Below are 26,234 nucleotides of genomic sequence, written 5' to 3'. Positions count from 1 at the left end.
TTGTAGCGTTCTGGCGCCCCCTACTGTATGCAGCCTGCTATTGCTTACACTGGCACATTCCTGTCGAGTTTGTTCTACAGATCTACAACAGGGCTGTCCAAAGTTTTTGCAAGGAGGGCCAAATTTGGTATTATGCTAGGTTTACACCTGTGTTTGGGTTTCTGTTGCTCGGGACCTGAAAAAGAAACCCAATTCACTTGTTTGCTGTATTTCTGACCGAATAAAGCAGAGTGAAAATTACTGCTTAGGCTAAGTTCATACGGAGTTTTTTTGGTCAGGGTTTTGGCATTGTCAAAACCAGACCGGAAAATGCGTGAGGAGTTTCCTGAGGTGTTTTTTGCCATTTGAAGCATTTCCTGAAGCGTTGTTTGAGGCGTTTTTCGAGGAGTTTCCTGATCCGTTTCCTCTTGGGATGTGGTCATGAATTATATTTTAAAAAACCGCCTGGCGTTTTTGCCATAAAAATGGCTCACTTTGACTTGCATTGAAACCGTGAGCTGGAAAACGCTCAGGCTTCAAAAAAGGAATGAACATCTTGCTTCTTTTTTGCCGCTAACGGAAAAAAACACTAGCGGAAAAGACTCAGAAGCGTTTTGTATACTTTCAATGGTGAGGCGTTTTTTGGTTCAGGGTTTGGAGGCGGATTTCTGCCAAAACCCTGACCAAAAAACTCAGTGTGAACTTAGCCTTACAGGACTTTATGGATGGAATCCCCAAACGGGTAACCCGTCCTGCGGCCGCCCCTCATCCCTAGAAGAGAGCAGGTCATCTCTCTGCCTGCTCTCTGCAAGCTAACGCTGCCCCCTGCTACCCACACGCTGGGTGACGTGGCCACGTAATCAGGCCAGCACCCGACGTGTGCCTGCGCTCCTACGCGGTCTCACAAGATTGCTGCGCAGGCTGAAGATCAGACAGCAGTAAGTACACTGCTGCTGAAAAAAAACACGCTCAGGCAGAGAGCAGGTCCTCTCCCTTCCTGCTCTCGACAATCGCTCCGTTCGGCCCTGCCCCCTCCGCTCGGCCCGTCCCCTCCACTCGGGGGGGGGGGGGGGCGTGGCTTTCTGACGTCTGCTTCAGGCGGCAGAAAGCCATGGTTCACCCCTGCGTGCAGGTGTGGATCCAACCTTAGTCAAATATGGCGATGTATTGGCAATAACATTAACGCTACCTAACGTGTGACTGCTGAAGTCAGTGATTGGCTGCAGCGCTCAGCTACCTCAGCCCCAGCAGTGCCAACACAGGATGGAACAAGCGATCCAACAATGTAACAGAGGAACAGGGTGGAGGAACATTCCTTTTTCTTTTACCTCATTTTGAGTCAGGGTCACATCTCCTATGAGGCAACTTGTGTATATTGCCTCAGGCGAAAGCCTGCAGTTTCGCATGGAGGGTGGCACCAGAGGTCACATTACATTTTTTCTGGAACAGTAAAACTATTTCTCTTACAATTTTTGAAAAGTATTTTTAGCCATAAAGGAATACAAAGTTTGCAGTAATTAAAATAAATGTTGGTTTAATAATGCTAAGAGGTTGCTATTTAAAGAGATCCTATCATTGGATATTTTTTTTCTTGATAACACGACGGAATAGCCTTAAAGGGATTCTACCATTAAAAAACTTTTTTTTCTAGGTAACACATGGGAATAGCCTTTAGAAAGGCTATTCGTCTCCTACCTTTGGAAGTGCTCTCTGCCGCGCCGTTCGTTCAAAATACCGGTTTGTACCGGTATGCTAATTCGTTCTCTCGCAGCGATGGGGTCGTCCCCCAGAGCAGAAAATGCGATGGGGGCGTCCCCATTGCTGCTCGAAAACCGACTCCAGTGCCGCCTCTGTCTTCTTCTGCATCCTCCCCTTCCTTCTTTGGCTTGACGTCGGAAGATGGAGGCGTCGCTGGAGAGTTCTCTCGCAGCATTGGGGACGCTCCCAGTGCTGTTTGAGCGCTGGGTCCCGCCCTCAGTGCTGCGAGAGAACTCATTTGCACACTGAAGAAAACCCGGTTTTCTACCGAACGGTGGTGCAGAGAAGACATCTAAAGGTAGGAGACAAATAGCCTTTCTTAAGACTATTTCGACGTGTTATCGAGAAAAAAAGGGTATCCAATTATAGGATCCCTTTAAGCCTGATAAGCATTACAATAACCCCCTTAGGCTGAGTCCCTATGTTGCAGAAACACAGCTTTTTTTGTAGCTGCTTTTGTACTTTCTCATACCTCCCACCTTTTGAAGAACCGAAAGAGGGACAAAATGTGCGGTGCGTGTAGCGCGGCGCTGCAAATTTAGCCCCACCCATTTTTGTGTTGACTCCGCCCACTGATTAATTTTTCATGTGCCCGCACTCAGTATAATCTTCCTACAGTCACCCGTAAATTATATGTCCCCCCTCTATCTCTCCCCCAGGTTCATATACACCCTTCATCTGCCCCCAGTTTCATGTCCCCCCTCCATCTCTGCCCCCAGTTTCATGTCCCCTCCATCTCTGCCCCCAGATTCATGTCCTCCATCTCTGTCCCCAGTTTCATGTCCCTCCATCTCTGTCCCCAGATTCATGTCCTCTCCATCTCTGCCCCCAGATTCATGTCCCCTCCATCTCTGCCCCCAGTTTCATGTCCCTCCATCTCTGCCCCCAAATTCATGTCCCCTCCATCTCTTCCCCCAGATTCATGTCCCCTCCATCTCTGCCCCAGATTCATGTTCCCTCCATCTCTGCCCCCAGATTCATGTCCCCTCCATCTCTGCCCCCAGATTCATGTCTCCACATCTCTGCCCCCAGATTCATGTCCGCTCCATCTCTGCCCCCAGATTCATGTCTCCACATCTCTGCCCCCAGATTCATGTCTCCACATCTCTGCCCCCAGATTCATGTCCCCTCCATCTCTGCCCCAGATTCATGTCCCCTCCATCTCTGCCCCCAGATTCATGTCCCCTCCATCTCTGCCCCCAGATTCATGTCTCCACATCTCTGCCCCCAGATTCATGTCTCCACATCTCTGCCCCCAGATTCATGTCCCCTCCATCTCTGCCCCCAGATTCATGTCCCCTCCATCTCTGCCCCCAGATTCATGTCCCCTCCATCTCTGCCCCCAGATTCATGTCCCCTCCATCTCTGCCCCCAGATTCATGTCCTCTCCATCTCTGCCCCCAGATTCATGTCCTCTCCATCTCTGCCCCCAGTGTCATGCCGTCCTCTCCTTCATCTGCCCCCAGTTTCACGTTCCACCTTAGTGTACACATTACACTTAGCTTCTCCTTTGCTCCCTCGCCGCTCTCTGCGCGCCTCTCTCTCTCTCGCTGACACAGTTGTAGACGCGATGTGACTTCATCACATCGCGTCTACACAGCCAGTAGCCGCGTATGTGTTCAACTCAGATCTGTGTCCTCTGGACGCAGATTTGAGTTGAAATCGGGACATACCTCCCACCAACCGGGACCGCAGGACACGTCACCCAAATCGTGAATGTCCTGCGGAAATCAGGATGGTTGGGAGGTATGCTTTCTATGTATTTCCCATTCCTTTTGTAGCCATTCTTGGCCTTGGTTACAAAAAAACACAGCAAAATCTGCAACATGGGTCAAAGGACAGATCTGAGTTGAACACATACGCGGCTAAAGCAAGGAGCTCACACAGGTCAGCTCCTTGCTTCGCCGCTGCACGCGCCTACTGGCTGTGTAGACACGATGTGATGAAGTCACATCGCGTCTATAACTGTGTCAGCGAGAGAGAGAGGCGCGCAGAGAGCGGCGAGGGAGCAAAGGAGAAGGTAAGTGTAATGTGTACACTAAGGTGGAACGTGAAACTGGGGGCAGAGATGGAGAGGACATGAATTTGAGGGCAAAGATGGAGAGGACATGAATCTGGGGGCAGAGATGGAGAGGACATGAATCTGGGGGCAGAGATGGAGGGGACATGAATCTGGGGGCAGAGATGGAGGGGACATGAATCTGGGGGGAGAGATGGAGGGGACATGAATCTGGGGGCAGAGATGGAGGGGACATGAATCTGGGGGCAGAGATGGAGGGGACGTGAATCTGGGGGCAGAGATGGAGGGGATGTGAATCTGGGGGCAGAGATGGAGGGGACATGAAACTGGGGGAAGAGATGGAGAGGACATGAATCTGGGGGCAGAGATGGAGGGGACATGAATCTGGGGGCAGAGATGTGGAGACATGAATCTGGGGGCAGAGATGTGGGGACATGAATCTAGGGGTAGAGATGGAGGGGACATGAATCTGGGGGCAGAGATGGAGGGGACATGAATCTGGGGGCAGAGATGGAGGGACATGAATCTGGGGGCAGAGATGGAGGGGACATGAATCTGGGGGCAGAGATGGAGGGGGACATGAATCTGGGGGCAGAGATGGAGGGGACATGAATCTGGGGGCAGAGATGGGGGACATGAATCTGGGGGCAGAGATGGAGGGGACATGAATCTGGGGGCAGAGATGGAGGGGACATGAATCTGGGGGCAGAGATGTGGGGACATGAATCTGGGGGCAGAGATGGAGGGACATGAATCTGGGGGCAGAGATGGAGGGGACATGAATCTGGGGGCAGAGATGGAGGGGACATGAATCTGGGGGCAGAGATGGAGGGACATGAATCTGGGGGCAGAGATGGGGGACATGAATCTGGGGGCAGATTCTTTGCAGACCCCCGAGTATAATGATCGGCGGACCGAGAGAGGTAAGGGAACGTAAAAAATACTGTTACTTACCTCTCCACGATCCTGCCAGGCCTCCTTCATACTTGTCTGACGTCACATGAACCCGGCCTGCTTCCCGGGTCATGTGACATCCAACGTCATTAAAGAAGGACGAGAGTGGTGGCCGACAGCATAGGAGCCGGGGGACAGGTAAGCAACTGATTTTTTTTTATGTCTTTATTCCCCCGGGTCTCCGATTATTATACTCTGGGGTCTGAAAAGATCCCAGAGTATAATAATTGTTTATGGGTGTCCACAGTGGGACATAATACTATGTGCAGGGGCCACTATTGGGGATAATACTGAGTGCAGGAGACACTATGGGGAATAATACTGTATGCAGGGGCCACTATTGGGGATAATACTGTGGGCAGGGGCAACTATGGGGGATAATACTGTGTGCAGGGGCCACTATGGGGGATAATACTGTGTGCAGGGGCCACTAAGGGACATAATGCTGTGTGCAGGGGCCACTAAGGGACATAATACTGTGTGCAGAGGCCACTAATGAACATAATACTGTGTGCAGGGGCCACTAATGGACATAATACTGTGTGCAGGGGCCACTATGGGGGATAATACTGTGTGCAGGGGCCACTAAGGGACATAATGCTGTGTGCAGGGGCCACTAAGGGACATAATACTGTGTGCAGAGGCCACTAATGAACATAATACTGTGTGCAGGGGCCACTATGGGGGATAATACTGTGTGCAGGGGCCACTATGGGGGATAATACTGTGTGCAGGGGCCACTAAGGGACATAATGCTGTGTGCAGGGGCCACTAAGGGACATAATACTGTGTGCAGGGGCCACTAAGGGACATAATGCTGTGTGCAGGGGCCACTAAGGGACATAATACTGTGTGCAGGGGCCACTAAGGGACATAATGCTGTGTGCAGGGGCCACTAAGGGACATAATACTGTGTGCAGAGGCCACTAATGAACATAATACTGTGTGCAGGGGCCACTAATGGACATAATACTGTGTGCAGGGGCCACTATGGGGGATAATACTGTGTGCAGGGGCCACTATAGGGGATAATACTGTGTGCAGGGGCCACTATGGGGCATAATACTGTGTGCAGGGGCCACTAGTGGACATAATACTGTGTGCAGGGGCCACTAATGGACATAATACTGTGTGCAGGGGCCACTAATGGACATAATACTGTGTGCAGGGGTCACTATGGGGGATAATACTGTGTGCAGAGGCCACTAAGGGACATAATACTGTGTGCAGGGGTCACTATGGGGGATAATACTGTGTGCAGGGGTCACTATGGGGCATAATACTGTGTGCAGGGGCCACTAGTGGACATAATACTGTGTGTAGGGGCCACTAATGGACATAATACTGTGTGCAGGGGTCACTATGGGGGATAATACTGTGTGCAGAGGCCACTAAGGGACATAATACTGTGTGCAGAGGCCACTAATGAACATAATACTGTGTACTGGGGCCACTAATGGACATAATACTGTGTGCAGGGGCCGCTAATGGACATAATACTGTGTACTGGGGCCACTAATGGACATAATACTGTGTACTGGGGCCACTAATGGACATAATACTGTGTGCAGGGGCCACTAATGGACATAATACTGTGTACTGGGGCCACTAATGGACATAATACTGTGTGCAGGGGCCACTAATGGACATAATACTGTGTACTGGGGCCACTAATGGACATAATACTGTGTACTGGGGCCACTAATGGACATAATACTGTGTGCAGGGGCCACTAATGGACATAATACTGTGTACTGGGGCCACTAATGGACATAATACTGTGTGCAGGGGCCACTAATGGACATAATACTGTGTACTGGGGCCACTAATGGACATAATACTGTGTGCAGGGGCCACTAATGGACATAATACTGTGTACTGGGGCCACTAATGGACATAATACTGTGTACTGGGGCCACTAATGGACATAATACTGTGTGCAGGGGCCACTAATGGACATAATACTGTGTACTGGGGCCACTAATGGACATAATACTGTGTACTGGGGCCACTAATGGACATAATACTGTGTGCATTGCTTACTAAGGGACATAATAGAGTGCAGAGGAGGGGGTTGGTCGAGGGCGTCGGTTGGGGGGGGGGGGGGGCGCCATTCCTAGTTATGCCACTGCATACATGAATAAGAGCCTGGCAGGTTGCTTTATCCCATACAGAAGCATTACCTTTAAATTAAGTATACCGTAGTATGTTCACAAGGTAGAATTTTTGCAGCACAATCCACTGCAAAAAAACAGGCACTTATTTTACCGCTAGCTCTAAAAATTAGTCAGTGAAAAAAAGTGTTCTGTCTTATCTTTGGGTGGATTCACCCCAACCTCACAGGGAAATGAAGGAGTTGGAAAGGTCTCTGCTGACTGCAGGAAGATTTCTGTGTTGGAGATCTGATGGCAGGAAGAAAATCAGCAGTATGAACTTACCCTTAGGCATCAAATTAACGTGTACTGGGACATAAAGTGAAGAGACCCTATAAACAAACTATAATAAATGGAACCATTAGAAATAACATCAGTGGATCAGTTATGATTCAGTAAGGAATGGATCATAACAGATTCAAGACAGATTCTTTATAAATGCAGAATATCCATACATAAAGGTGTTACAAATATTTCCTAATGTGTATCTATGCTTCTGCAAGTGCCGGTGACTACCAGCAGCTCCACACCGCACACATCGGACACACACAGTGTCACTACCCCGCAAATAGTAGCCTCCACACTTTTAGGACGCGTGACGTCATGCACTTCTCACGCTCTCACGCAGGGTTTGTTGTGAAGGCAGCGCTGTGCGTGGTTCCTCTGGAGACGGTCTCCAAGCAGTAGCTGCTGCTGTATACTGCATGCTGCTAACGGACAGCATGGAGCCGCTACCGGCCACCTTCTACGGTGATATAGACGGCAGGAACCCGGTTATAGCGACCTTCGAGAATGAAGTCAAGGAGTTTCTTGGCTATATGAGAAAAGTGCAGCGCGCGCCCCCTGGAGATGCCCAGCAGCAGGACCACAGGAGGGGGTAACACGTCATATCTACCACTGTAATACAATCTGTAGTGACGTAATATGTGCAATAGTGCGTGCCCAGGATGCTGTGCTGCAGGACTACAACTCCCAGCGTGTCCTGAGCTGTAGCCTTACCAGTGCTGAGCGTATATTCCCCACACTCAGCCTTAGGACTCTTATATAACCCAAGAACATAATGTAGGAACATTGAGGCCCAGTTCACATCTGCGTTTGGACCATTCGGTTTCCCGCTCCGCATGAAAAATGCAGAGAGAAGAGCTGTAGCCAGTACTTTTCTCTGAACGTTTTTCATGTGTAACCGAGTGGAAACCACACGGACCCCATTATAGTCTAGTAATATACACCATTACAGTCTATGGGGTCCGCAGGTTTCCTAAGGTAACCGCTTTTTTATGTGGTTTAGGTTTCCGTTAAGGGGTCCCAAAGCAGACTCCCTGAACAGAAACCCAATGCTTCTGTAGAACATGTTTCTGTAGAAATTTCCATTTTTAAGGCTATGGAGACACAGTAATTTTCGTTGCGACTCCTATCATGTGACCAAAGGTTACTGAGTAGAGTCACATTGCAATCCTTAGTGCGCAGCGACTTCGACATGCAAAGAAGTGGACCAGTGCAGTCAAGGCACCCTAGAGAGCACCCTGTGACTCCATTCACTAATATTCGTGAAGGAGTTTCAGGGCTATCCAGCAATCTTTAGTCAGGCAACAAGAGTGGCACCCAAAATCACTGTGTTACCCTAGCCCAAAGGTAGTCATAGGTGAACCAGTAAGTGCTTGCTTACGCTGGTGTTGTGGGTACCAGTTTTAGGCCTGGTTCACATCTCCGTTCGGGAAGTCTGCTTGGCGACTCCCCGAATGGAATACTGAACGCATTGACAAGTGGTGAGCAATGAAAGACCACAGTTTTTAGACTATTATAGACTATAATGTGGTCCGTGTGTTTTTTGCGCGGTGTTCGCACGAGTCATGCGGAGAGGAAAGTAGTTAATGAAGTACTTTTCTCTCCGCATGTTCTGCGTGGACACTGCGCAGAAAACACACGGACCCCATTATAGTCTATGGGGTCCATGTGCTTTCATAAGCTTACCACTTGTCAATGTGTTCGGTATTCCCCATGCGGACTCCCCGAACGGAATACCGAATGCAAAGTGAACCAGACCTTACAGTCCCAATTGCAGATAATGGTGCTGTTAGGTTTCTGCTATTGATACTATACTTTTCTGCTTGTCAGTACAAATGGGTCGATCAATTGGGAGATGAGCTGTTAGAGTGACTAGTGATTTGAGCAATGGAAATTTGGTTAGTACTTGCAGAATTAGGCCACTTTATAAAGGCCTTGAATAAAACTAAGTCACTTACTGAAAGGCTTAATCATAACTGAACTTTCAGGCTAAGGCCCCTTGTTGCAGAAATGCAGCTTTTTTTGTTGCTGATTTTGAAGTGTTTTTTTTTTTTTGAGCCAAAGCCAGAAGTAGATTGAACAGAAGGTAGAAGTATAAGAACTTCTTATATATTTTCCATTACTTTTGTAGCCGTTCTTGGCTTTGGCTCAAAAAATTGCAACAAAAAACAGCTGCATTTCTACAATGTGGGGCCTCAGACATCTTTTGATTTTCTGGGCAGCATTTGTCACATTGATAAATATTATAATATAAAGTAAATAGCTGACCAGTGGGGATTTGACCACTGAGTTACCCACTGATCCTGAGAATGGGGGTGTTTTTCTTCCTGTTGTGAACCCAGCCTGACTATAGCTGCCAGCTGAATGTTGGCTTGCCTTTTTCTTGCTAGACAGAACTTGTCTGTGCTCTCATTCACTTCAGTGGGAGAACTGGACAGAGTACTCAGCTATCTTTGACACTCCCATTGAGCAGACAGCTACACTCAGGCAAAATTCACAACTGGGGTAAAACACCCCCATTCTCAGGATCAGTGGGTGTGTCAGTAGTCAGACCTCCACCAATCAATTATGTATCCTCTATCGCAGGGGTAGGGAACCTTCGGCTCTCCAGCTGCTGTGAAACTACAACTCCCAGCATGCTCCATTCACTTCCATGGGAGTTCCAAGAACAGTAGAGCAAGTATGCATGCTGGGAATTGTAGTTTTGCAACAGCTGGAGAGCCGTACGTTCCCTACCCCTGCTCTATCCTATGGAGGGTAGAGGATAAAGAGCACCTTATAAGGATGTTTTCTGTAGAGAATCTGTGACTGATACTGAATTCAGGAGAAAATCTAAAGATAAATTAAGCATTAATATGTCATAGACTTTGGTCACTTGAATACTCAGGCCTCACGTTGGGGCCCCATTAGATTTCTGCACAAATGTTGTCAATGAAACGTATTGCTGAATTCTATCCTACGATAAGGTGCTTGTTTGTGTGCACAGATTTAGCTGTATAAAATCCCAGAAAAAAACTCAAACCCACTTCCCTCTTTTCGCTGAGCATGTACTTAACACTCAGTGCTGTTAGGGTATGTTCACAGAGTTTTTTGGAGTGGATTTTGACGCGGAATCTGCCTCAAAATCCGCCTCAAAAATGGCTCCCATTGACTACTAGCTAGTGGAAAAAAGAAGCGAACTGCCCAGTCTAATGGGGAACATGCCGCTAGCGGAAAAAAGAATGCTAGAGGTCTCCATAGACCACCATTGTGAGGGGGCGGATTATGATGTGGATTCCGCTCCAAAATCCTCCCCCTCTTGCCCCGTGTGAACGGGGCCGAATAGTACGGTGCTGGTATGTTGTGGGCACAGAGGTTGTGTAACACATCTGAGGGCTGTGACCAACCGTCAGAGTTGGAAGATACTCTGACTTTGGTGGATTAACTCCTAGATACCATTATCAATAGCTATCATGGCATCCAGGGTTTTGGGGGCAAGATGGTCCTTCATTGCCACCCCTGGGATCCCCTGTGATAAATTTGCATGTTGAGGGGAGGCAAGTAGTGATCCTTATGCATTTGTTAGTTTGCTCAATATTAACTAACACTGCACATACTTTTTCTGTATGATTCCGTTAATAAACCGCAGAGCTTCTTTGTTACTATTTTTGAATGTATTATTTCTTTATTGAGCACGGGCTTGCATTTTCACATATTTTTATTTTTATCTCTAGATCCAGTACTTTGTTTCACATATGGGTCAAGTATAAACCCCGACTGCCAGAGTGGTATTACCAAGAAAAGCTTCTTAAGGTTGGCGATAGCCTTGCTCAGATGAGAGTAAGTCAAGGTTATTCATGGATGAAACAGTAGTATTTTGCAGTATTTTGCCTCAGCTTGGTTGCGTTGAACGCATTAAGGTAGTGTCTGACTGACATTAATGTAAAGCGCATACATCTTTCAGCCTCTGATCACAACATGAACACTATATATTTCCCTGAGAGTGAATCATCTGGCTGTGTGCTATTCTTGACATATTGATGAATCATGTTCGTGATTCACTCTTCTCATTACTCTTAGGATATGGCACATTCTTTGGTGATGAAAATATAGGAAGTAAGACTTTTATGGTCAAAGTGAAATGCGGAGTGGAAGTGAGGGAATTTTTTTAGGCTTTCATAGCATTCAACCTTGACAAAATTGTAATCAGAAAATAGTAACTCTTTGTATTATTGTTATTATTATTATTATTATTAAATTTTTGTTACTATAATTATAAATTTGCTACATTTCATACATACATATATCTGCAGATGACAGCAAATACAGAAGGGCTGGGCAGAGACTAGTGTAAATATATATCATCTGATTATTCAAGATGTAGGTTTATGGCCTTTTCATTTAGTAGGGCCTCAGTATCCTGTAACTACTTGACATTTTCCTCTAGAAAGTTTCATGCCGAGTTCTTGAATTTGAAAGTGTCCCCAAACCTCAGACTTGTTTTGCTTCATGAAACAACTCAAGGAGTTCTCATCATAATGTGCTCTTAAAGAGGACCTTTCACCATATCCGGGCACATGCAGTGTTATATACTGCCGGAAAGCTGACAGTGCGCTGAATTCAGCGCACTGTCGGCTTTCCCGATCTGTGCCCGGTGTGAAGAGCTTACGGTCCGGTACCGTAGCTCTTCTATGGTCAGAAGGGCGTTTCTGACCATTAGCCAGGAACGTCCTTCTGCCTCGCGGCACCTATCGCGCTGTGCTGTGGAGCGGGGAGGAACGCCCCCTCCCTCTCCTGATAATACTCGTCTATGGACGAGCGCTGTGAGCAGAGGGAGGGGGCGTTCCTCCCCGCTCCACAGCACAGCGCGATAGGTGCCGCGAGGCAGAAGGACGTTCCTGGCTAATGGTCAGAAACGCCCTTCTGACCATAGAAGAGCTACGGTACCGGACCGTAAGCTCTTCACACCGGGCACAGATCGGGAAAGCCGACAGTGCGCTGAATTCAGCGCACTGTCAGCTTTCTGGCAGTATATAACACTGCATGTGCCCAAAAGTGGTGAAAGGTCCTCTTTAAAGGGGTTTCCTGGGAGTAGAATATCAATAACCTATCCTTAGCTCACCAAAACGCAATTGCTGCTTCAAGTAGCTGATCTCGGGAGTCCTGGGTGTCTGACATCCACCAATCAGATATTGAGGACCAATGCTTAGAATAGGTTATCTGTATGCAGCTCCTAGAAAACCCTTTTTAACAAGAGGCCATGAGCAGTGGTTGTTAATGCCTGGTCACAATAGAGCTTGGTATCGCCCTCATGCAGAGAGCCAATCCTATTCTAGATGTTGTATAGTTGGTGTCATCTAGGAGAGGGTTAAAAAAAAAAATCTAGGAGAGGGTTAAGGTTTCCTTGGAAACATTTCCAGCACATCCCCTTGGCTGCTTAAAAAGGTTGTGCAGGATTAGAGAAAAATGTCCACTTTCTTATAAAAACTGGACCAGAAATGTCCACATGTTGTGTGTGTGTTATTGCGGCTTAACCTCATTTAATACATTGGAGCAGCACTCACCTCACCTGGATAGCCATTTTATCAAAGATATTTTCTACAAATTATTTAGCAGTTCAGTATGGTTATGTCCAGTCCAATGGAGGATCATCTTAGTAAAGCCAGTGCAATATAACTCATGCTGTAGCTTTCCTTTGTTCATTCTTGGTTTTAGCTACAGAAAAATCACATTAACATTACTATTAACATATCCTTGACTGATAGAATATACAGCTACGTATTCAGTAACCTTCTCTCATGACTGATTTGCAGGAATACAAGCTAGCACTCTTTCAGTGCTATGAGAGATACCTTGAGCAGTTTTGTTCACTGGATATCAATGATATTTCTGATGTGGACCAATTCAAATCTACATTTTTTCCAAATGGAACAGATGATGAAAAAGCGGGACTTATGGTAAGTTTAACAGAAACCTTCACTGACAGGTTTCCTGCTCCTTGTGTCATTGTAAGTGCATTTGGCTGCATCAGAGAAGAGTCCTTGGTCAGTAGATCCCTGAGGCTCTTACCTACAGCAGTGATGGGCACTGTACATGTGCCACCTTTGCAAGCGATAGCAAATGTGTAGAATTTTAGAGCTACTTACAATGACAAAAACAGTAAACTTGTCGATAATGTTAAAAGTTGTGGTATTGGGAAGGGATTACTGATGAAAAGGCAGGATACGTATTTGACTTGACTATGCCTCTCCAGCTTACTTCATCCTTTAATTGGCTCCACTCCACTGATTCTGGCACAGTTGTTTTTTTTCTCTAGCCCCCACCGATCCTGAGCAATCGACGGAGTTAATTTTGGTATCAAATGTGATAATTAGACTCTACTGTCAACTGGGTGATTATGGGCCAGAGCAGACAAAGGGGGTATGAGTCGAAGGTCTGATATTGTCTGCCTGTGATTGAAGAGGATCAGAATGCAAAATTACACTCTCTTGTTGCCCTATAACCACCCACCTGACAGTACAGAGCCCAACTAGCATATCGGGTAGCAGAACTAATTGAAACCAGCTAACTAATTGTTCAGGGTTCTGGTTAAAGAAAAAATTGAACCTGCTTCAAAATCAATAGAATGGCTTCTGTTAAAAGATGCAAAGAACTGGACTTGATGGAGATTGACTTAACAAAAAAACAAAAACCTCCAGTTGATCTCCTTTCTGGCTTGCAGATTCAAAAACCATATTTTATTGAGCCTAAAGTTATAACTTTCATTACATTTTTATGGGAGTCAGATAGGGGCTTTCGTAGGATTGCATAGAGCAAAAATTCAATGACTGTTTCTTTAAGGTTTATTTTTTTTTCTGTAGACCCCATGCACATGAGTGAGTGTGCATCTCAGCAATCCATTATGCGCTTACCTTTTTAAGGGCTTCTGATCTGTTTTGTTGTTATGAAACGGAGCAGGATAGGACTTTCTCTATCCTCATCGCAATGAAACAGACTAGTGGACAACCGCTCGGATGGCACACTTGGATGTGAGCATGGAGCTTTAAACAGATTGTCCAGGATAAACTATTTTTGGCAAAGAGGCAGGGAAAGGTGAAAAAAAACAATCCTAAACTCACCTGTCCCCAAATACCTGATGTCTCCCACCGTGGCTGATCTAGTGCAGCATCTGGTGCTTCCAAAACTCCTCGCCTCATGTGACTGCTGAGGCCAATCAGTGGACTAAGTAAAGGAACCACGGTGGCATTCACATATATCACTGTGATGTCCCATGTCCTCTCCTTAGGCTGCTGATTAGCTTCAATGGTGATCTGCCGTCAGGACTTCTACTAGAACAAGTCCCAGGGAGCAGCAAGATCAGACACCAGACCCCTGGGGACAGGTGAGTTATGTTTTTTTTTTTTCGTCTTTCCCAGTCCTCTTGCCAAAAATGGTTTATCCTGGCCAACCCCTTTATGCTATGGTAGCCTATGAACATCATCACGTGATTTTATGTGACTTATACAGTGTTGCTAGTGGTTTGTTTATGAAAGAATGTTTAGGTATATTGATTTCCAGTTTCAGTGGCTGTCACAGCAGCAGTCCATTTCACATATAAAAGATTTTTATTCTGGAACTAATGATCCAGGTAGATCTTCATAAATATTATTTTTTCTGGATAAGAGGTTACCGATAGTTCAGTGTAAATACCAATATTTTCTACAGCATTTCCTTATTGATTCACTTAATATGAACCTATATTTCAGTTCCATGCTCTGCAAGGAAGATGTATTTGCATGTACCAGTTGGTGAAGACAAGTGATGCCAGTCTCCGAAATCCAGAATCAGTGAAGAAATGCCTGAATATATTGTCTTTTCTTCAGCTCATCATGCAAGTTGTCCTTCCCGAAGAACATCTCTGCTGGTTAATATTTAATGGTAGGCTCAGAAACTGGTATAAAATGGTATGCTTAATGAAGTGTGTCCTTATAGAATACTAATTCGGTGGTGTTATATATTTGCTGCCAGTTGCCATTATATTTATATGTTTTCACTTATATTTAGGAACTCTTCACATATACACTATTTGCAGACATTTACTGGCATTGGGACGTTCATCACAGGTAAGATATAATATGTAGATGAATATTTGTCATGCATTATAAAAAACTGTTTTGTTTTTGTTTTTTTGCTGATATAGCAAGCATTTGTAGCTTGTCTAGTTATAATATATTGAATTGGAGAACTAAATATGAATTGTTACTTTTTTGCTGTGATAAAGTACACAGTCCTGTTACGTACCTTATTCAGTTTTACTTTTGTCATAGTCTTTGACCATCGGTTAGCTTAATGTATTTCCATGTTCTGGTTCATAAGGCTGCAGTAGAAATAAATTGAGAATCCCAAATCCTATCCTATCCTATCCTTCTTATCTTTCTTATCTTCTTATCGTATCTTATCTTTCATGTGTATATATATATATATATATATATATATATATATATATATATATACTATATATATATAATATACTTACTAATACTTAATTACTTTACTTATAAATGTGTTTGTTAGTCAATCACGTAAAAACGGCTGAACAGATTTGAATGAAATTCGGCACATAGATAGTTTGTAACCTTGATTAAAACATAGGCTATTTTTTATCCCAGTAAATGACATGGCTTCACAACGGTAATATATTTATGTTCACGTACTATATTAAACTGATCTTGCAGCAGCTTATCTCGGGTACTGATAAAGCCAGATCTGTTATCTCTCTATGTAAACACACGCTCAGTCCATTGTGTACATGCATTTGCATATTATCTGATCTGCTCCAGGCAGTGCTGACACACTGGATGGGAAAACAATAGAGATGAGCGAACAGTGTTCTATCGAACTCATGTTCGATCGGATATTAGGCTGTTCGGCATGTTCGAATCGAATCGAACACCGCGTGGTAAAGTGCGCCATTACTCGATTCCCCTCCCACCTTCCCTGGCGCCTTTTTTGCTCCAATAACAGCGCAGGGTAGGTGGGACAGGAACTACGACACCGGTGACGTTGAGAAAAGTAGGCAAAACCCATTGGCTGCCGAAAACATGTGACCTCTAATTTAAAAGAACAGCGCCGCCCAGGTTCGCGTCATTCTGAGCTTGCAATTCACCGAGGACGGAGGTTTCCGTCCAGCTAGCTAGGGCTTAGATTCTGGGTAGGCAGGGACAGGCTAGGATAGGAAGGAGAAGACAACCACAACAGCTCTTGTAAGAGCTAAATTCCAGGGAGAAGCTTGTCAGTGTAACGTGGCACTGACGGGCTCAATCGCCGCAACCCAGCTTTCCCAGGATCCTGAATGGAATACACTGTCAGTGTATTCCCGTATACCCGATATATACCCCGATACCCGTTCCAACGGTGTGCCCCCCCACCTTCACCCCAGAAATACCCTGCAAGTCCCCTAGCAATAGAATTGGGGCTATATACACCCACAATTTTTACTACTGGTATACAGTGCCATTGTCTGACTGGGAATTCAAAGAATATATTGGGGTTATAAATACCCTCATTTCTTGCTACTGCCATATAGTGCCAGTTTCTGACTGGTAATTCAAAGAATATATTGGGGTTACGTGCACCCACAATTTTTACTACTGGTATACAGTGCCATTGTCTGACTGGGAATTCAAAGAATATATTGGGAATACAAATACCCTCATTTCTTGCTACTGCCATATAGTGCCAGTTTCTGACTGGTAATTCAAAGAATATATTGGGGTTACGTGCACCCACAATTTTTACTACTGGTATACAGTGCCATTGTCTGACTGGGAATTCAAAGAATATATTGGGAATACAAATACCCTCATTTCTTGCTACTGCCATATAGTGCCAGTTTCTGACTGGTAATTCAAAGAATATATTGGGGTTACGTGCACCCACAATTTTTACTACTGGTATACAGTGCCATTGTCTGACTGGGAATTCAAAGAATATATTGGGAATACAAATACCCTCATTTCTTGCTACTGCCATATAGTGCCAATGTCTGACTGGGAATTCAAAGAATATATTGGGGTTACGTGCACCCACAATTTTTACTACTGGTATACAGTGCCATTGTCTGACTGGGAATTCAAAGAATATATTGGGAATACAAATACCCTCATTTCTTGCTACTGCCATATAGTGCCAGTTTCTGACTGGTAATTCAAAGAATATATTGGGGTTACGTGCACCCACAATTTTTACTACTGGTATACAGTGCCATTGTCTGACTGGGAATTCAAAGAATATATTGGGAATACAAATACCCTCATTTCTTGCTACTGCCATATAGTGCCAGTGTCTGACTGGGAATTCAAAGAATATATTGGGGTTACGTGCACCCACAATTTTTACTACTGGTATACAGTGCCATTGTCTGACTGGGAATTCAAAGAATATATTGGGAATACAAATACCCTCATTTCTTGCTACTGCCATATAGTGCCAGTGTCTGACTGGGAATTCAAAGAATATATTGGGGTTACGTGCACCCACAATTTTTACTACTGGTATACAGTGCCATTGTCTGACTGGGAATTCAAAGAATATATTGGGAATACAAATACCCTCATTTCTTGCTACTGCCATATAGTGCCAGTTTCTGACTGGTAATTCAAAGAATATATTGGGGTTACGTGCACCCACAATTTTTACTACTGGTATACAGTGCCATTGTCTGACTGGGAATTCAAAGAATATATTGGGAATACAAATACCCTCATTTCTTGCTACTGCCATATAGTGCCAGTGTCTGACTGGGAATTCAAAGAATATATTGGGGTTACGTGCACCCACAATTTTTACTACTGGTATACAGTGCCATTGTCTGACTGGGAATTCAAAGAATATATTGGGGTTATAAATACCCTCATTTCTTGCTACTGCCATATAGTGCCAGTTTCTGACTGGTAATTCAAAGAATATATTGTGGTTACGTGCACCCACAATTTTTACTACTGGTATACAGTGCCATTGTCTGACTGGGAATTCAAAGAATATATTGGGAATACAAATACCCTCATTTCTTGCTACTGCCATATAGTGCCAGTTTCTGACTGGTAATTCAAAGAATATATTGGGGTTACGTGCACCCACAATTTTTACTACTGGTATACAGTGCCATTGTCTGACTGGGAATTCAAAGAATATATTGGGAATACAAATACCCTCATTTCTTGCTACTGCCATATAGTGCCAGTGTCTGACTGGGAATTCAAAGAATATATTGGGGTTACGTGCACCCACAATTTTTACTACTGGTATACAGTGCCATTGTCTGACTGGGAATTCAAAGAATATATTGGGGTTATAAATACCCTCATTTCTTGCTACTGCCATATAGTGCCAGTTTCTGACTGGTAATTCAAAGAATATATTGTGGTTACGTGCACCCACAATTTTTACTACTGGTATACAGTGCCATTGTCTGACTGGGAATTCAAAGAATATATTGGGAATACAAATACCCTCATTTCTTGCTACTGCCATATAGTGCCAGTTTCTGACTGGTAATTCAAAGAATATATTGGGGTTACGTGCACCCACAATTTTTACTACTGGTATACAGTGCCATTGTCTGACTGGGAATTCAAAGAATATATTGGGAATACAAATACCCTCATTTCTTGCTACTGCCATATAGTGCCAGTGTCTGACTGGGAATTCAAAGAATATATTGGGGTTACGTGCACCCACAATTTTTACTACTGGTATACAGTGCCATTGTCTGACTGGGAATTCAAAGAATATATTGGGAATACAAATACCCTCATTTCTTGCTACTGCCATATAGTGCCAGTGTCTGACTGGGAATTCAAAGAATATATTGGGGTTACGTGCACCCACAATTTTTACTACTGGTATACAGTGCCATTGTCTGACTGGGAATTCAAAGAATATATTGGGAATACAAATACCCTCATTTCTTGCTACTGCCATATAGTGCCAGTTTCTGACTGGTAATTCAAAGAATATATTGGGGTTACGTGCACCCACAATTTTTACTACTGGTATACAGTGCCATTGTCTGACTGGGAATTCAAAGAATATATTGGGAATACAAATACCCTCATTTCTTGCTACTGCCATATAGTGCCAGTTTCTGACTGGTAATTCAAAGAATATATTGGGGTTACGTGCACCCACAATTTTTACTACTGGTATACAGTGCCATTGTCTGACTGGGAATTCAAAGAATATATTGGGAATACAAATACCCTCATTTCTTGCTACTGCCATATAGTGCCAGTTTCTGACTGGTAATTCAAAGAATATATTGTGGTTACGTGCACCCACAATTTTTACTACTGGTATACAGTGCCATTGTCTGACTGGGAATTCAAAGAATATATTGGGAATACAAATACCCTCATTTCTTGCTACTGCCATATAGTGCCAGTGTCTGACTGGGAATTCAAAGAATATATTGGGGTTACGTGCACCCACAATTTTTACTACTGGTATACAGTGCCATTGTCTGACTGGGAATTCAAAGAATATATTGGGAATACAAATACCCTCATTTCTTGCTACTGCCATATAGTGCCAGTTTCTGACTGGTAATTCAAAGAATATATTGGGGTTACGTGCACCCACAATTTTTACTACTGGTATACAGTGCCATTGTCTGACTGGGAATTCAAAGAATATATTGGGAATACAAATACCCTCATTTCTTGCTACTGCCATATAGTGCCAGTTTCTGACTGGTAATTCAAAGAATATATTGGGGTTACGTGCACCCACAATTTTTACTACTGGTATACAGTGCCATTGTCTGACTGGGAATTCAAAGAATATATTGGGAATACAAATACCCTCATTTCTTGCTACTGCCATATAGTGCCAGTGTCTGACTGGGAATTCAAAGAATATATTGGGGTTACGTGCACCCACAATTTTTACTACTGGTATACAGTGCCATTGTCTGACTGGGAATTCAAAGAATATATTGGGAATAGAAATACCCTCATTTCTTGCTACTGCCATATAGTGCCAGTGTCTGACTGGGAATTCAAAGAATATATTGGGGTTACGTGCACCCACAATTTTTACTACTGGTATACAGTGCCATTGTCTGACTGGGAATTCAAAGAATATATTGGGGTTATAAATACCCTCATTTCTTGCTACTGCCATATAGTGCCAGTTTCTGACTGGTAATTCAAAGAATATATTGTGGTTACGTGCACCCACAATTTTTACTACTGGTATGCAGTGCCATTGTCTGACTGGGAATTCAAAGAATATATTGGGAATACAAATACCCTCATTTCTTGCTACTGCCATATAGTGCCAGTTTCTGACTGGTAATTCAAAGAATATATTGGGGTTACGTGCACCCACAATTTTTACTACTGGTATACAGTGCCATTGTCTGACTGGGAATTCAAAGAATATATTGGGAATACAAATACCCTCATTTCTTGCTACTGCCATATAGTGCCAGTTTCTGACTGGTAATTCAAAGAATATATTGGGGTTACGTGCACCCACAATTTTTACTACTGGTATACAGTGCCATTGTCTGACTGGGAATTCAAAGAATATATTGGGAATACAAATACCCTCATTTCTTGCTACTGCCATATAGTGCCAGTTTCTGACTGGTAATTCAAAGAATATATTGGGGTTACGTGCACCCACAATTTTTACTACTGGTATACAGTGCCATTGTCTGACTGGGAATTCAAAGAATATATTGGGAATACAAATACCCTCATTTCTTGCTACTGCCATATAGTGCCAGTGTCTGACTGGGAATTCAAAGAATATATTGTGGTTACGTGCACCCACAATTTTTACTACTGGTATACAGTGCCATTGTCTGACTGGGAATTCAAAGAATATATTGGGAATACAAATACCCTCATTTCTTGCTACTGCCATATAGTGCCAGTTTCTGACTGGTAATTCAAAGAATATATTGGGGTTACGTGCACCCACAATTTTTACTACTGGTATACAGTGCCAATTTCTAACTAGGAATTCAAAATGCGCAAGGCTCCCGGAAAGGGACGTGGACGAGGCCGTGGGCGAGGTCGGGGGAATGGTTCTGGGGAGCAAGGTAGCAGTGAAGCCACAGGGCGTCCCGTGCCTACTCCTGTGGGGCAGCAAGCATTGCGCCACTCCACAGTGCCAGGGTTGCTTGCCACATTAACTAAACTGCAGGGTACAAACCTTAGTAGGCCCGAGAACCAGGAACAGGTCTTGCAATGGCTGTCAGAGAACGCTTACAGCACATTGTCCAGCAGCCAGTCAGACTCTGCCTCCTCTCCTCCTATTACCCAACAGTCTTGTCTTCCTTCCTCCCAAAATTCCGAAGCTTTACAGAACAATAACCCAAACTGTCCCTGCTCCCCAGAGCTGTTCTCCGCTCCTTTCATTGTCCCTCAACCTGCCTCTCCACGTCACGATTCCACGAACCTAACAGAGGAGCATCTGTGTCCAGATGCTCAAACACTAGAGTCTCCTCCATCTCCGTTCGATTTGGTGGTGGATGACCAGCAACCCACCCTCATCGACGATGATGTGACGCAGTTGCCGTCAGGGCATCCAGTTGACCGGCGCATTGCGCGGGAGGAGGAGATGAGACAGGAGTTGGAAGAGGAAGTGGTGGATGATGAGGACACTGACCCGACCTGGACAGGGGGGATGTCAAGCGGGGAAAGTAGTGTGGATGTTGAGGCAGGTGCAGCACCAAAAAGGGTAGCTAGAGGCAGAGGCAGAGGTCAGCAGCTTAGGCGAAGCCAGGCCACACCCGGAATCTCCCAAGATGTTCCAGTTCGTACCCAGCCCCGAAAAACTCCCACCTCGAGGGCACGTTTCTCGAAGGTGTGGAGTTTTTTCAAGGAATGCGCCGAGGACAGGTATAGTGTTGTCTGCACAATTTGCCTCTCGAAATTGATTAGGGGCTCTGAGAAGAGCAACCTGTCCACCACTTCAATGCGCCGTCATTTGGAATCCAAGCACTGGAATCAGTGGCAGGCAGCAACGGCAGGACAAAGGCCGCCTGCCGTTCACGCCACTGCCACTGCCTCTGCCACTGCCTCTGCCTCTGCCACTGCCACTGCTGACTGTGCTGGCGATGCACTCCAGAGGACGAGCCAGGACACCACTTCATCTGCCTCCGCCACTTTGTTGACTTCTACCTCATCCTCCCCTGGTCCTGTCTTATCTCCTTCTCCTGCACCATCAAAGGCACCATCAGGCGTTTCTTTACAACAACCCACCATCTCTCAGACATTGGAGCGGCGGCAGAAATACACTGCTAACCACCCACACGCGCAAGCCTTGAACGCCAACATCGCTAAACTGCTGGCCCAGGAGATGTTGGCGTTCCGGCTTGTTGAAACTCCCGCCTTCCTGGACCTGATGGCAACTGCGGCACCTCGCTATGCCGTCCCTAGCCGTCACTACTTCTCCCGGTGTGCCGTCCCCGCCTTGCACCAGCACGTGTCACTCAACATCAGGCGGGCCCTTAGTTCCGCGCTTTGCACAAAGGTCCACTTGACCACCGACGCGTGGACAAGTGCATGCGGACAGGGACGCTACATTTCACTGACGGCACACTGGGTGAATGTAGTTGAGGCTGGGACTGCTTCCCAAACTGGCCCGGTGTACCTCGTCTCCCCGCCTAACATTCCTGGCAGGGACACGAGAAGAACACCCCCCTCCTCCTCTACCGCCTCCTCCTCCGCCACCGCCTCCTCCTCCGCCACCGCCTCCTCCTCCGCTGTTAGATTGACCCCAGCTACGAGTTGGAAACGTTGCAGCACTGGCGTTGGTAGACGTCAGCAGGCTGTGCTGAAGCTGATCAGCTTGGGGGACAGACAGCACACTGCTTCCGAGGTGAGGGATGCCCTCCTCGATGAGACGGCAATATGGTTTGAGCCGCTGCACCTGGGCCCAGGCATGGTCGTTTGTGATAACGGCCGGAACCTGGTAGCAGCTCTGGAGCTTGCCGGACTCCAACATGTTCCATGCCTGGCCCACGTCTTCAACCTAGTGGTGCAACGTTTCCTAAAGAGCTACCCCAATGTTCCAGAGCTACTGGTGAAAGTGCGGCGCATGTGCGCCCACTTTCGCAAGTCGACAGTAGCCGCTGCTAGCTTAAAATCTCTCCAGCAACGCCTGCATGTGCCACAACACCGGCTTTTGTGCGACGTCCCCACACGCTGGAACTCAACGTTTCAGATGTTGAATAGAGTGGTTGAGCAGCAGAGACCTTTGATGGAATACCAGCTACAAAACCCTAGGGTGCCACAAAGTCAGCTGCCTCAGTTTCTCATCCATGAGTGGCCATGGATGAGAGACCTTTGTGACATCCTACGGGTGTTTGAGGAGTCCACAAGGAGGGTGAGCTCTGAGGATGCGATGGTGAGCCTTACAATCCCGCTCTTGTGTGTTCTGAGAGAATCCCTGATTGACATCAGGGATAACTCAGATCACACAGAGGAGTTAGGGATAGCATCCGATCCGTCACAGCTGGAGAGTAGGTCCACACATCTGTCCGCTTCACTGCGTTTAATGGAGGAGGAGGAGGAGGAAGAAGAGTTGTCCGATGATGTGATGGTGATACAGGAGGCTTCCGGGCAACTTCGAATCGTCCCATTGTTGCAGCGCGGATGGGTAGACATGGAGGATGAGGAGGAAATGGAGATTGAACTTTCCGGTGGGGCCAGAGGAGTCATGCCAACTAACACTGTGGCAGACATGGCTGAGTTCATGTTGGGGTGCTTTACAACCGACAAGCGTATTGTCAAAATCATGGAGGACAACCAGTACTGGATCTTTGCTATCCTTGACCCCCGGTATAAAAACAACATCTCGTCTTTTATTCCGGTAGAGGGGAGGGCCAATCGCATCAATGCTTGCCACAGGCAATTGGTGCAGAATATGATGGAGATGTTTCCAGCATGTGACGTTGGCGGCAGGGAGGGCAGTTCCTCCAGTAGGCAACCAAGTTCTCACCGGTCCACACAAACGAGGGGCACACTGTCTAAGGTCTGGGACACCTTGATGGCACCCCCTCGCCAAAGTGCCGCCACGGAGGGTCCTAGTGTCACCAGGCGTGAGAAGTATAGGCGCATGTTGCGGGAATACCTTTCCGACCACAGCCCTGTCCTCTCCGACCCCTCTGCGCCCTACACGTATTGGGTGTCGAAGTTGGACCTGTGGCTTGAACTTGCCCTATATGCCTTGGAGGTGCTGTCCTGTCCTGCCGCCAGCGTCCTATCTGAGAGGGTGTTCAGTGCAGCCGGTGGCATCATCACTGACAAGCGCACCCGTCTGTCAGCTGAGAGTGCCGACCGGCTCACTTTGATAAAAATGAACCACCACTGGATAGAGCCTTCATTTTTGTGCCCACCTGTGTAAAGCACCCCAACATGAAACTCCATGTCTGTACTCAACCTCTCCAATTCCTCCGCATCCTCATACTCATCCACCATAAGCGTTGCACAATTCTGCTAATACTAGGCTCCCTCCAATATGATTTCCCCCAACTCTGCTGGTTAGAGGCTCCCTCCACCCTGATTTCCACCAACTCTGCTGGTTAGAGGCTCCCTCCACCCTGCTTTCCCACAACTCTGCTGGTTAGAGGCTCCCTCCACCATGAATTTGCCCAAACTGGGCTGGTTAGAGGCTCCCTCCACCATGAATTGGTCCAAACTGGGGTTTTTAGAGGCTCCCTCCACCATGAATTTGCCAAAACTGGGCTGTTTAGAGGCTCCCTCCACCATGAATTGGTCCAAATTGGGGTTTTTAGAGGCTCCCTCCACCATGAATTTGCCCAAACTGGGCTGGTTAGAGGCTCCCTCCACCATGAATTGGTCCAAACTGGGCTGGTTAGAGGCTCCCTCCACCATGAATTGGTCCAAATTGGGGTTTTTAGAGGCTCCCTCCACCATGAATTGGTCCAAACTTGGCTGTTTAGAGGCTCCCTCCACCATTAATTGGTCCAAACTGGGCTGGTTAGAGGCTCCCTCCACCATGAATTGGTCCAAACTGGGTTTTTTAGAGGCTCCCTCCACCATGAATTGGTCCAAACTGGGGTTTTTAGAGGCTCCCTCCACCATGAATTGGTCCAAACTGGGCTGTTTAGCGGCTCCCTCCACCATTAATTGGTCCAAACTGGGCTGGTTAGAGGCTCCCTCCACCATGAATTTCCCAAAACTTGGCTGTTTAGAGGCTCCCTCCACCATTAATTGGTCCAAACTGGGCTGGTTAGAGGCTCCCTCCACCATGAATTTGCCCAAACTGGGCTGTTTAGAGGCTCCCTCCACCATGAATTGGTCCAAACTGGGTTTTTTAGAGGCTCCCTCCACCATGAATTGGTCCAAACTGGGCTGTTTAGAGGCTCCCTCCACCATGAATTTGCCCAAACTGGGCTGGTTAGAGGCTCCCTCCACCATGAATTGGTCCAAACTGGGTTTTTTAGAGGCTCCCTCCACCATGAATTTGCCCAAACTGGGCTGTTTAGAGGCTCCCTCCACCATGAATTGGTCCAAACTGGGTTTTTTAGAGGCTCCCTCCACCATGAATTGGTCCAAACTGGGCTGTTTAGAGGCTCCCTCCACCATGAATTTGCCCAAACTGGGCTGGTTAGAGGCTCCCTCCACCATTAATTGGTCCAAACTGGGCTGGTTAGAGGCTCCCTCCACCATGATTTTGCCCAAACTGGGCTGTTTAGAGGCTCCCTCCACCATGAATTTGCCCAAACTGGGCTGTTTAGAGGCTCCCTCCACCATGAATTTGCCCAAACTGGGCTGGTTAGAGGCTCCCTCCACCATGAATTGGTCCAAACTGGGTTTTTTAGAGGCTCCCTCCACCATGAATTTGCCCAAACTGGGCTGGTTAGAGGCTCCCTCCACCATGAATTGGTCCAAACTGGGTTTTTTAGAGGCTCCCTCCACCATGAATTTGCCCAAACTGGGCTGGTTAGAGGCTCCCTCCACCATGAATTGGTCCAAACTGGGTTTTTTAGAGGCTCCCTCCACCATGAATTTGCCCACACTGGGCTGGTTAGAGGCTCCCTCCACCATGAATTGGTCCAAACTGGGGTTTTTAGAGGCTCCCTCCAC

At 46.2% G+C, this 26,234-nt stretch overlaps 1 protein-coding gene across 1 annotated transcript in view; it reads left to right on the top strand.

The window, feature by feature from the left end:
- Positions 1 to 7,586: 7,586 nt before the first annotated feature.
- The window catches only part of CFAP54 (cilia and flagella associated protein 54), a 263,167-nt gene continuing 244,519 nt past the window's right edge, over positions 7,587 to 26,234 (top strand). Inside the window, 5 exon segments of the mRNA XM_075274556.1 lie at positions 7,587 to 7,741; positions 10,863 to 10,968; positions 12,942 to 13,085; positions 14,874 to 15,045; positions 15,172 to 15,230. Coding sequence (XP_075130657.1) covers positions 7,587 to 7,741; positions 10,863 to 10,968; positions 12,942 to 13,085; positions 14,874 to 15,045; positions 15,172 to 15,230 — 636 coding nt within the window.

This window comes from Leptodactylus fuscus, chromosome 5, assembly GCF_031893055.1.
Source record: "Leptodactylus fuscus isolate aLepFus1 chromosome 5, aLepFus1.hap2, whole genome shotgun sequence".
Lineage (NCBI taxonomy): Eukaryota > Metazoa > Chordata > Amphibia > Anura > Leptodactylidae > Leptodactylus > Leptodactylus fuscus.
The sequence above is the reverse complement of the archived record's forward strand: the minus strand, read 5'-3'. Positions and strand labels throughout refer to the sequence as shown.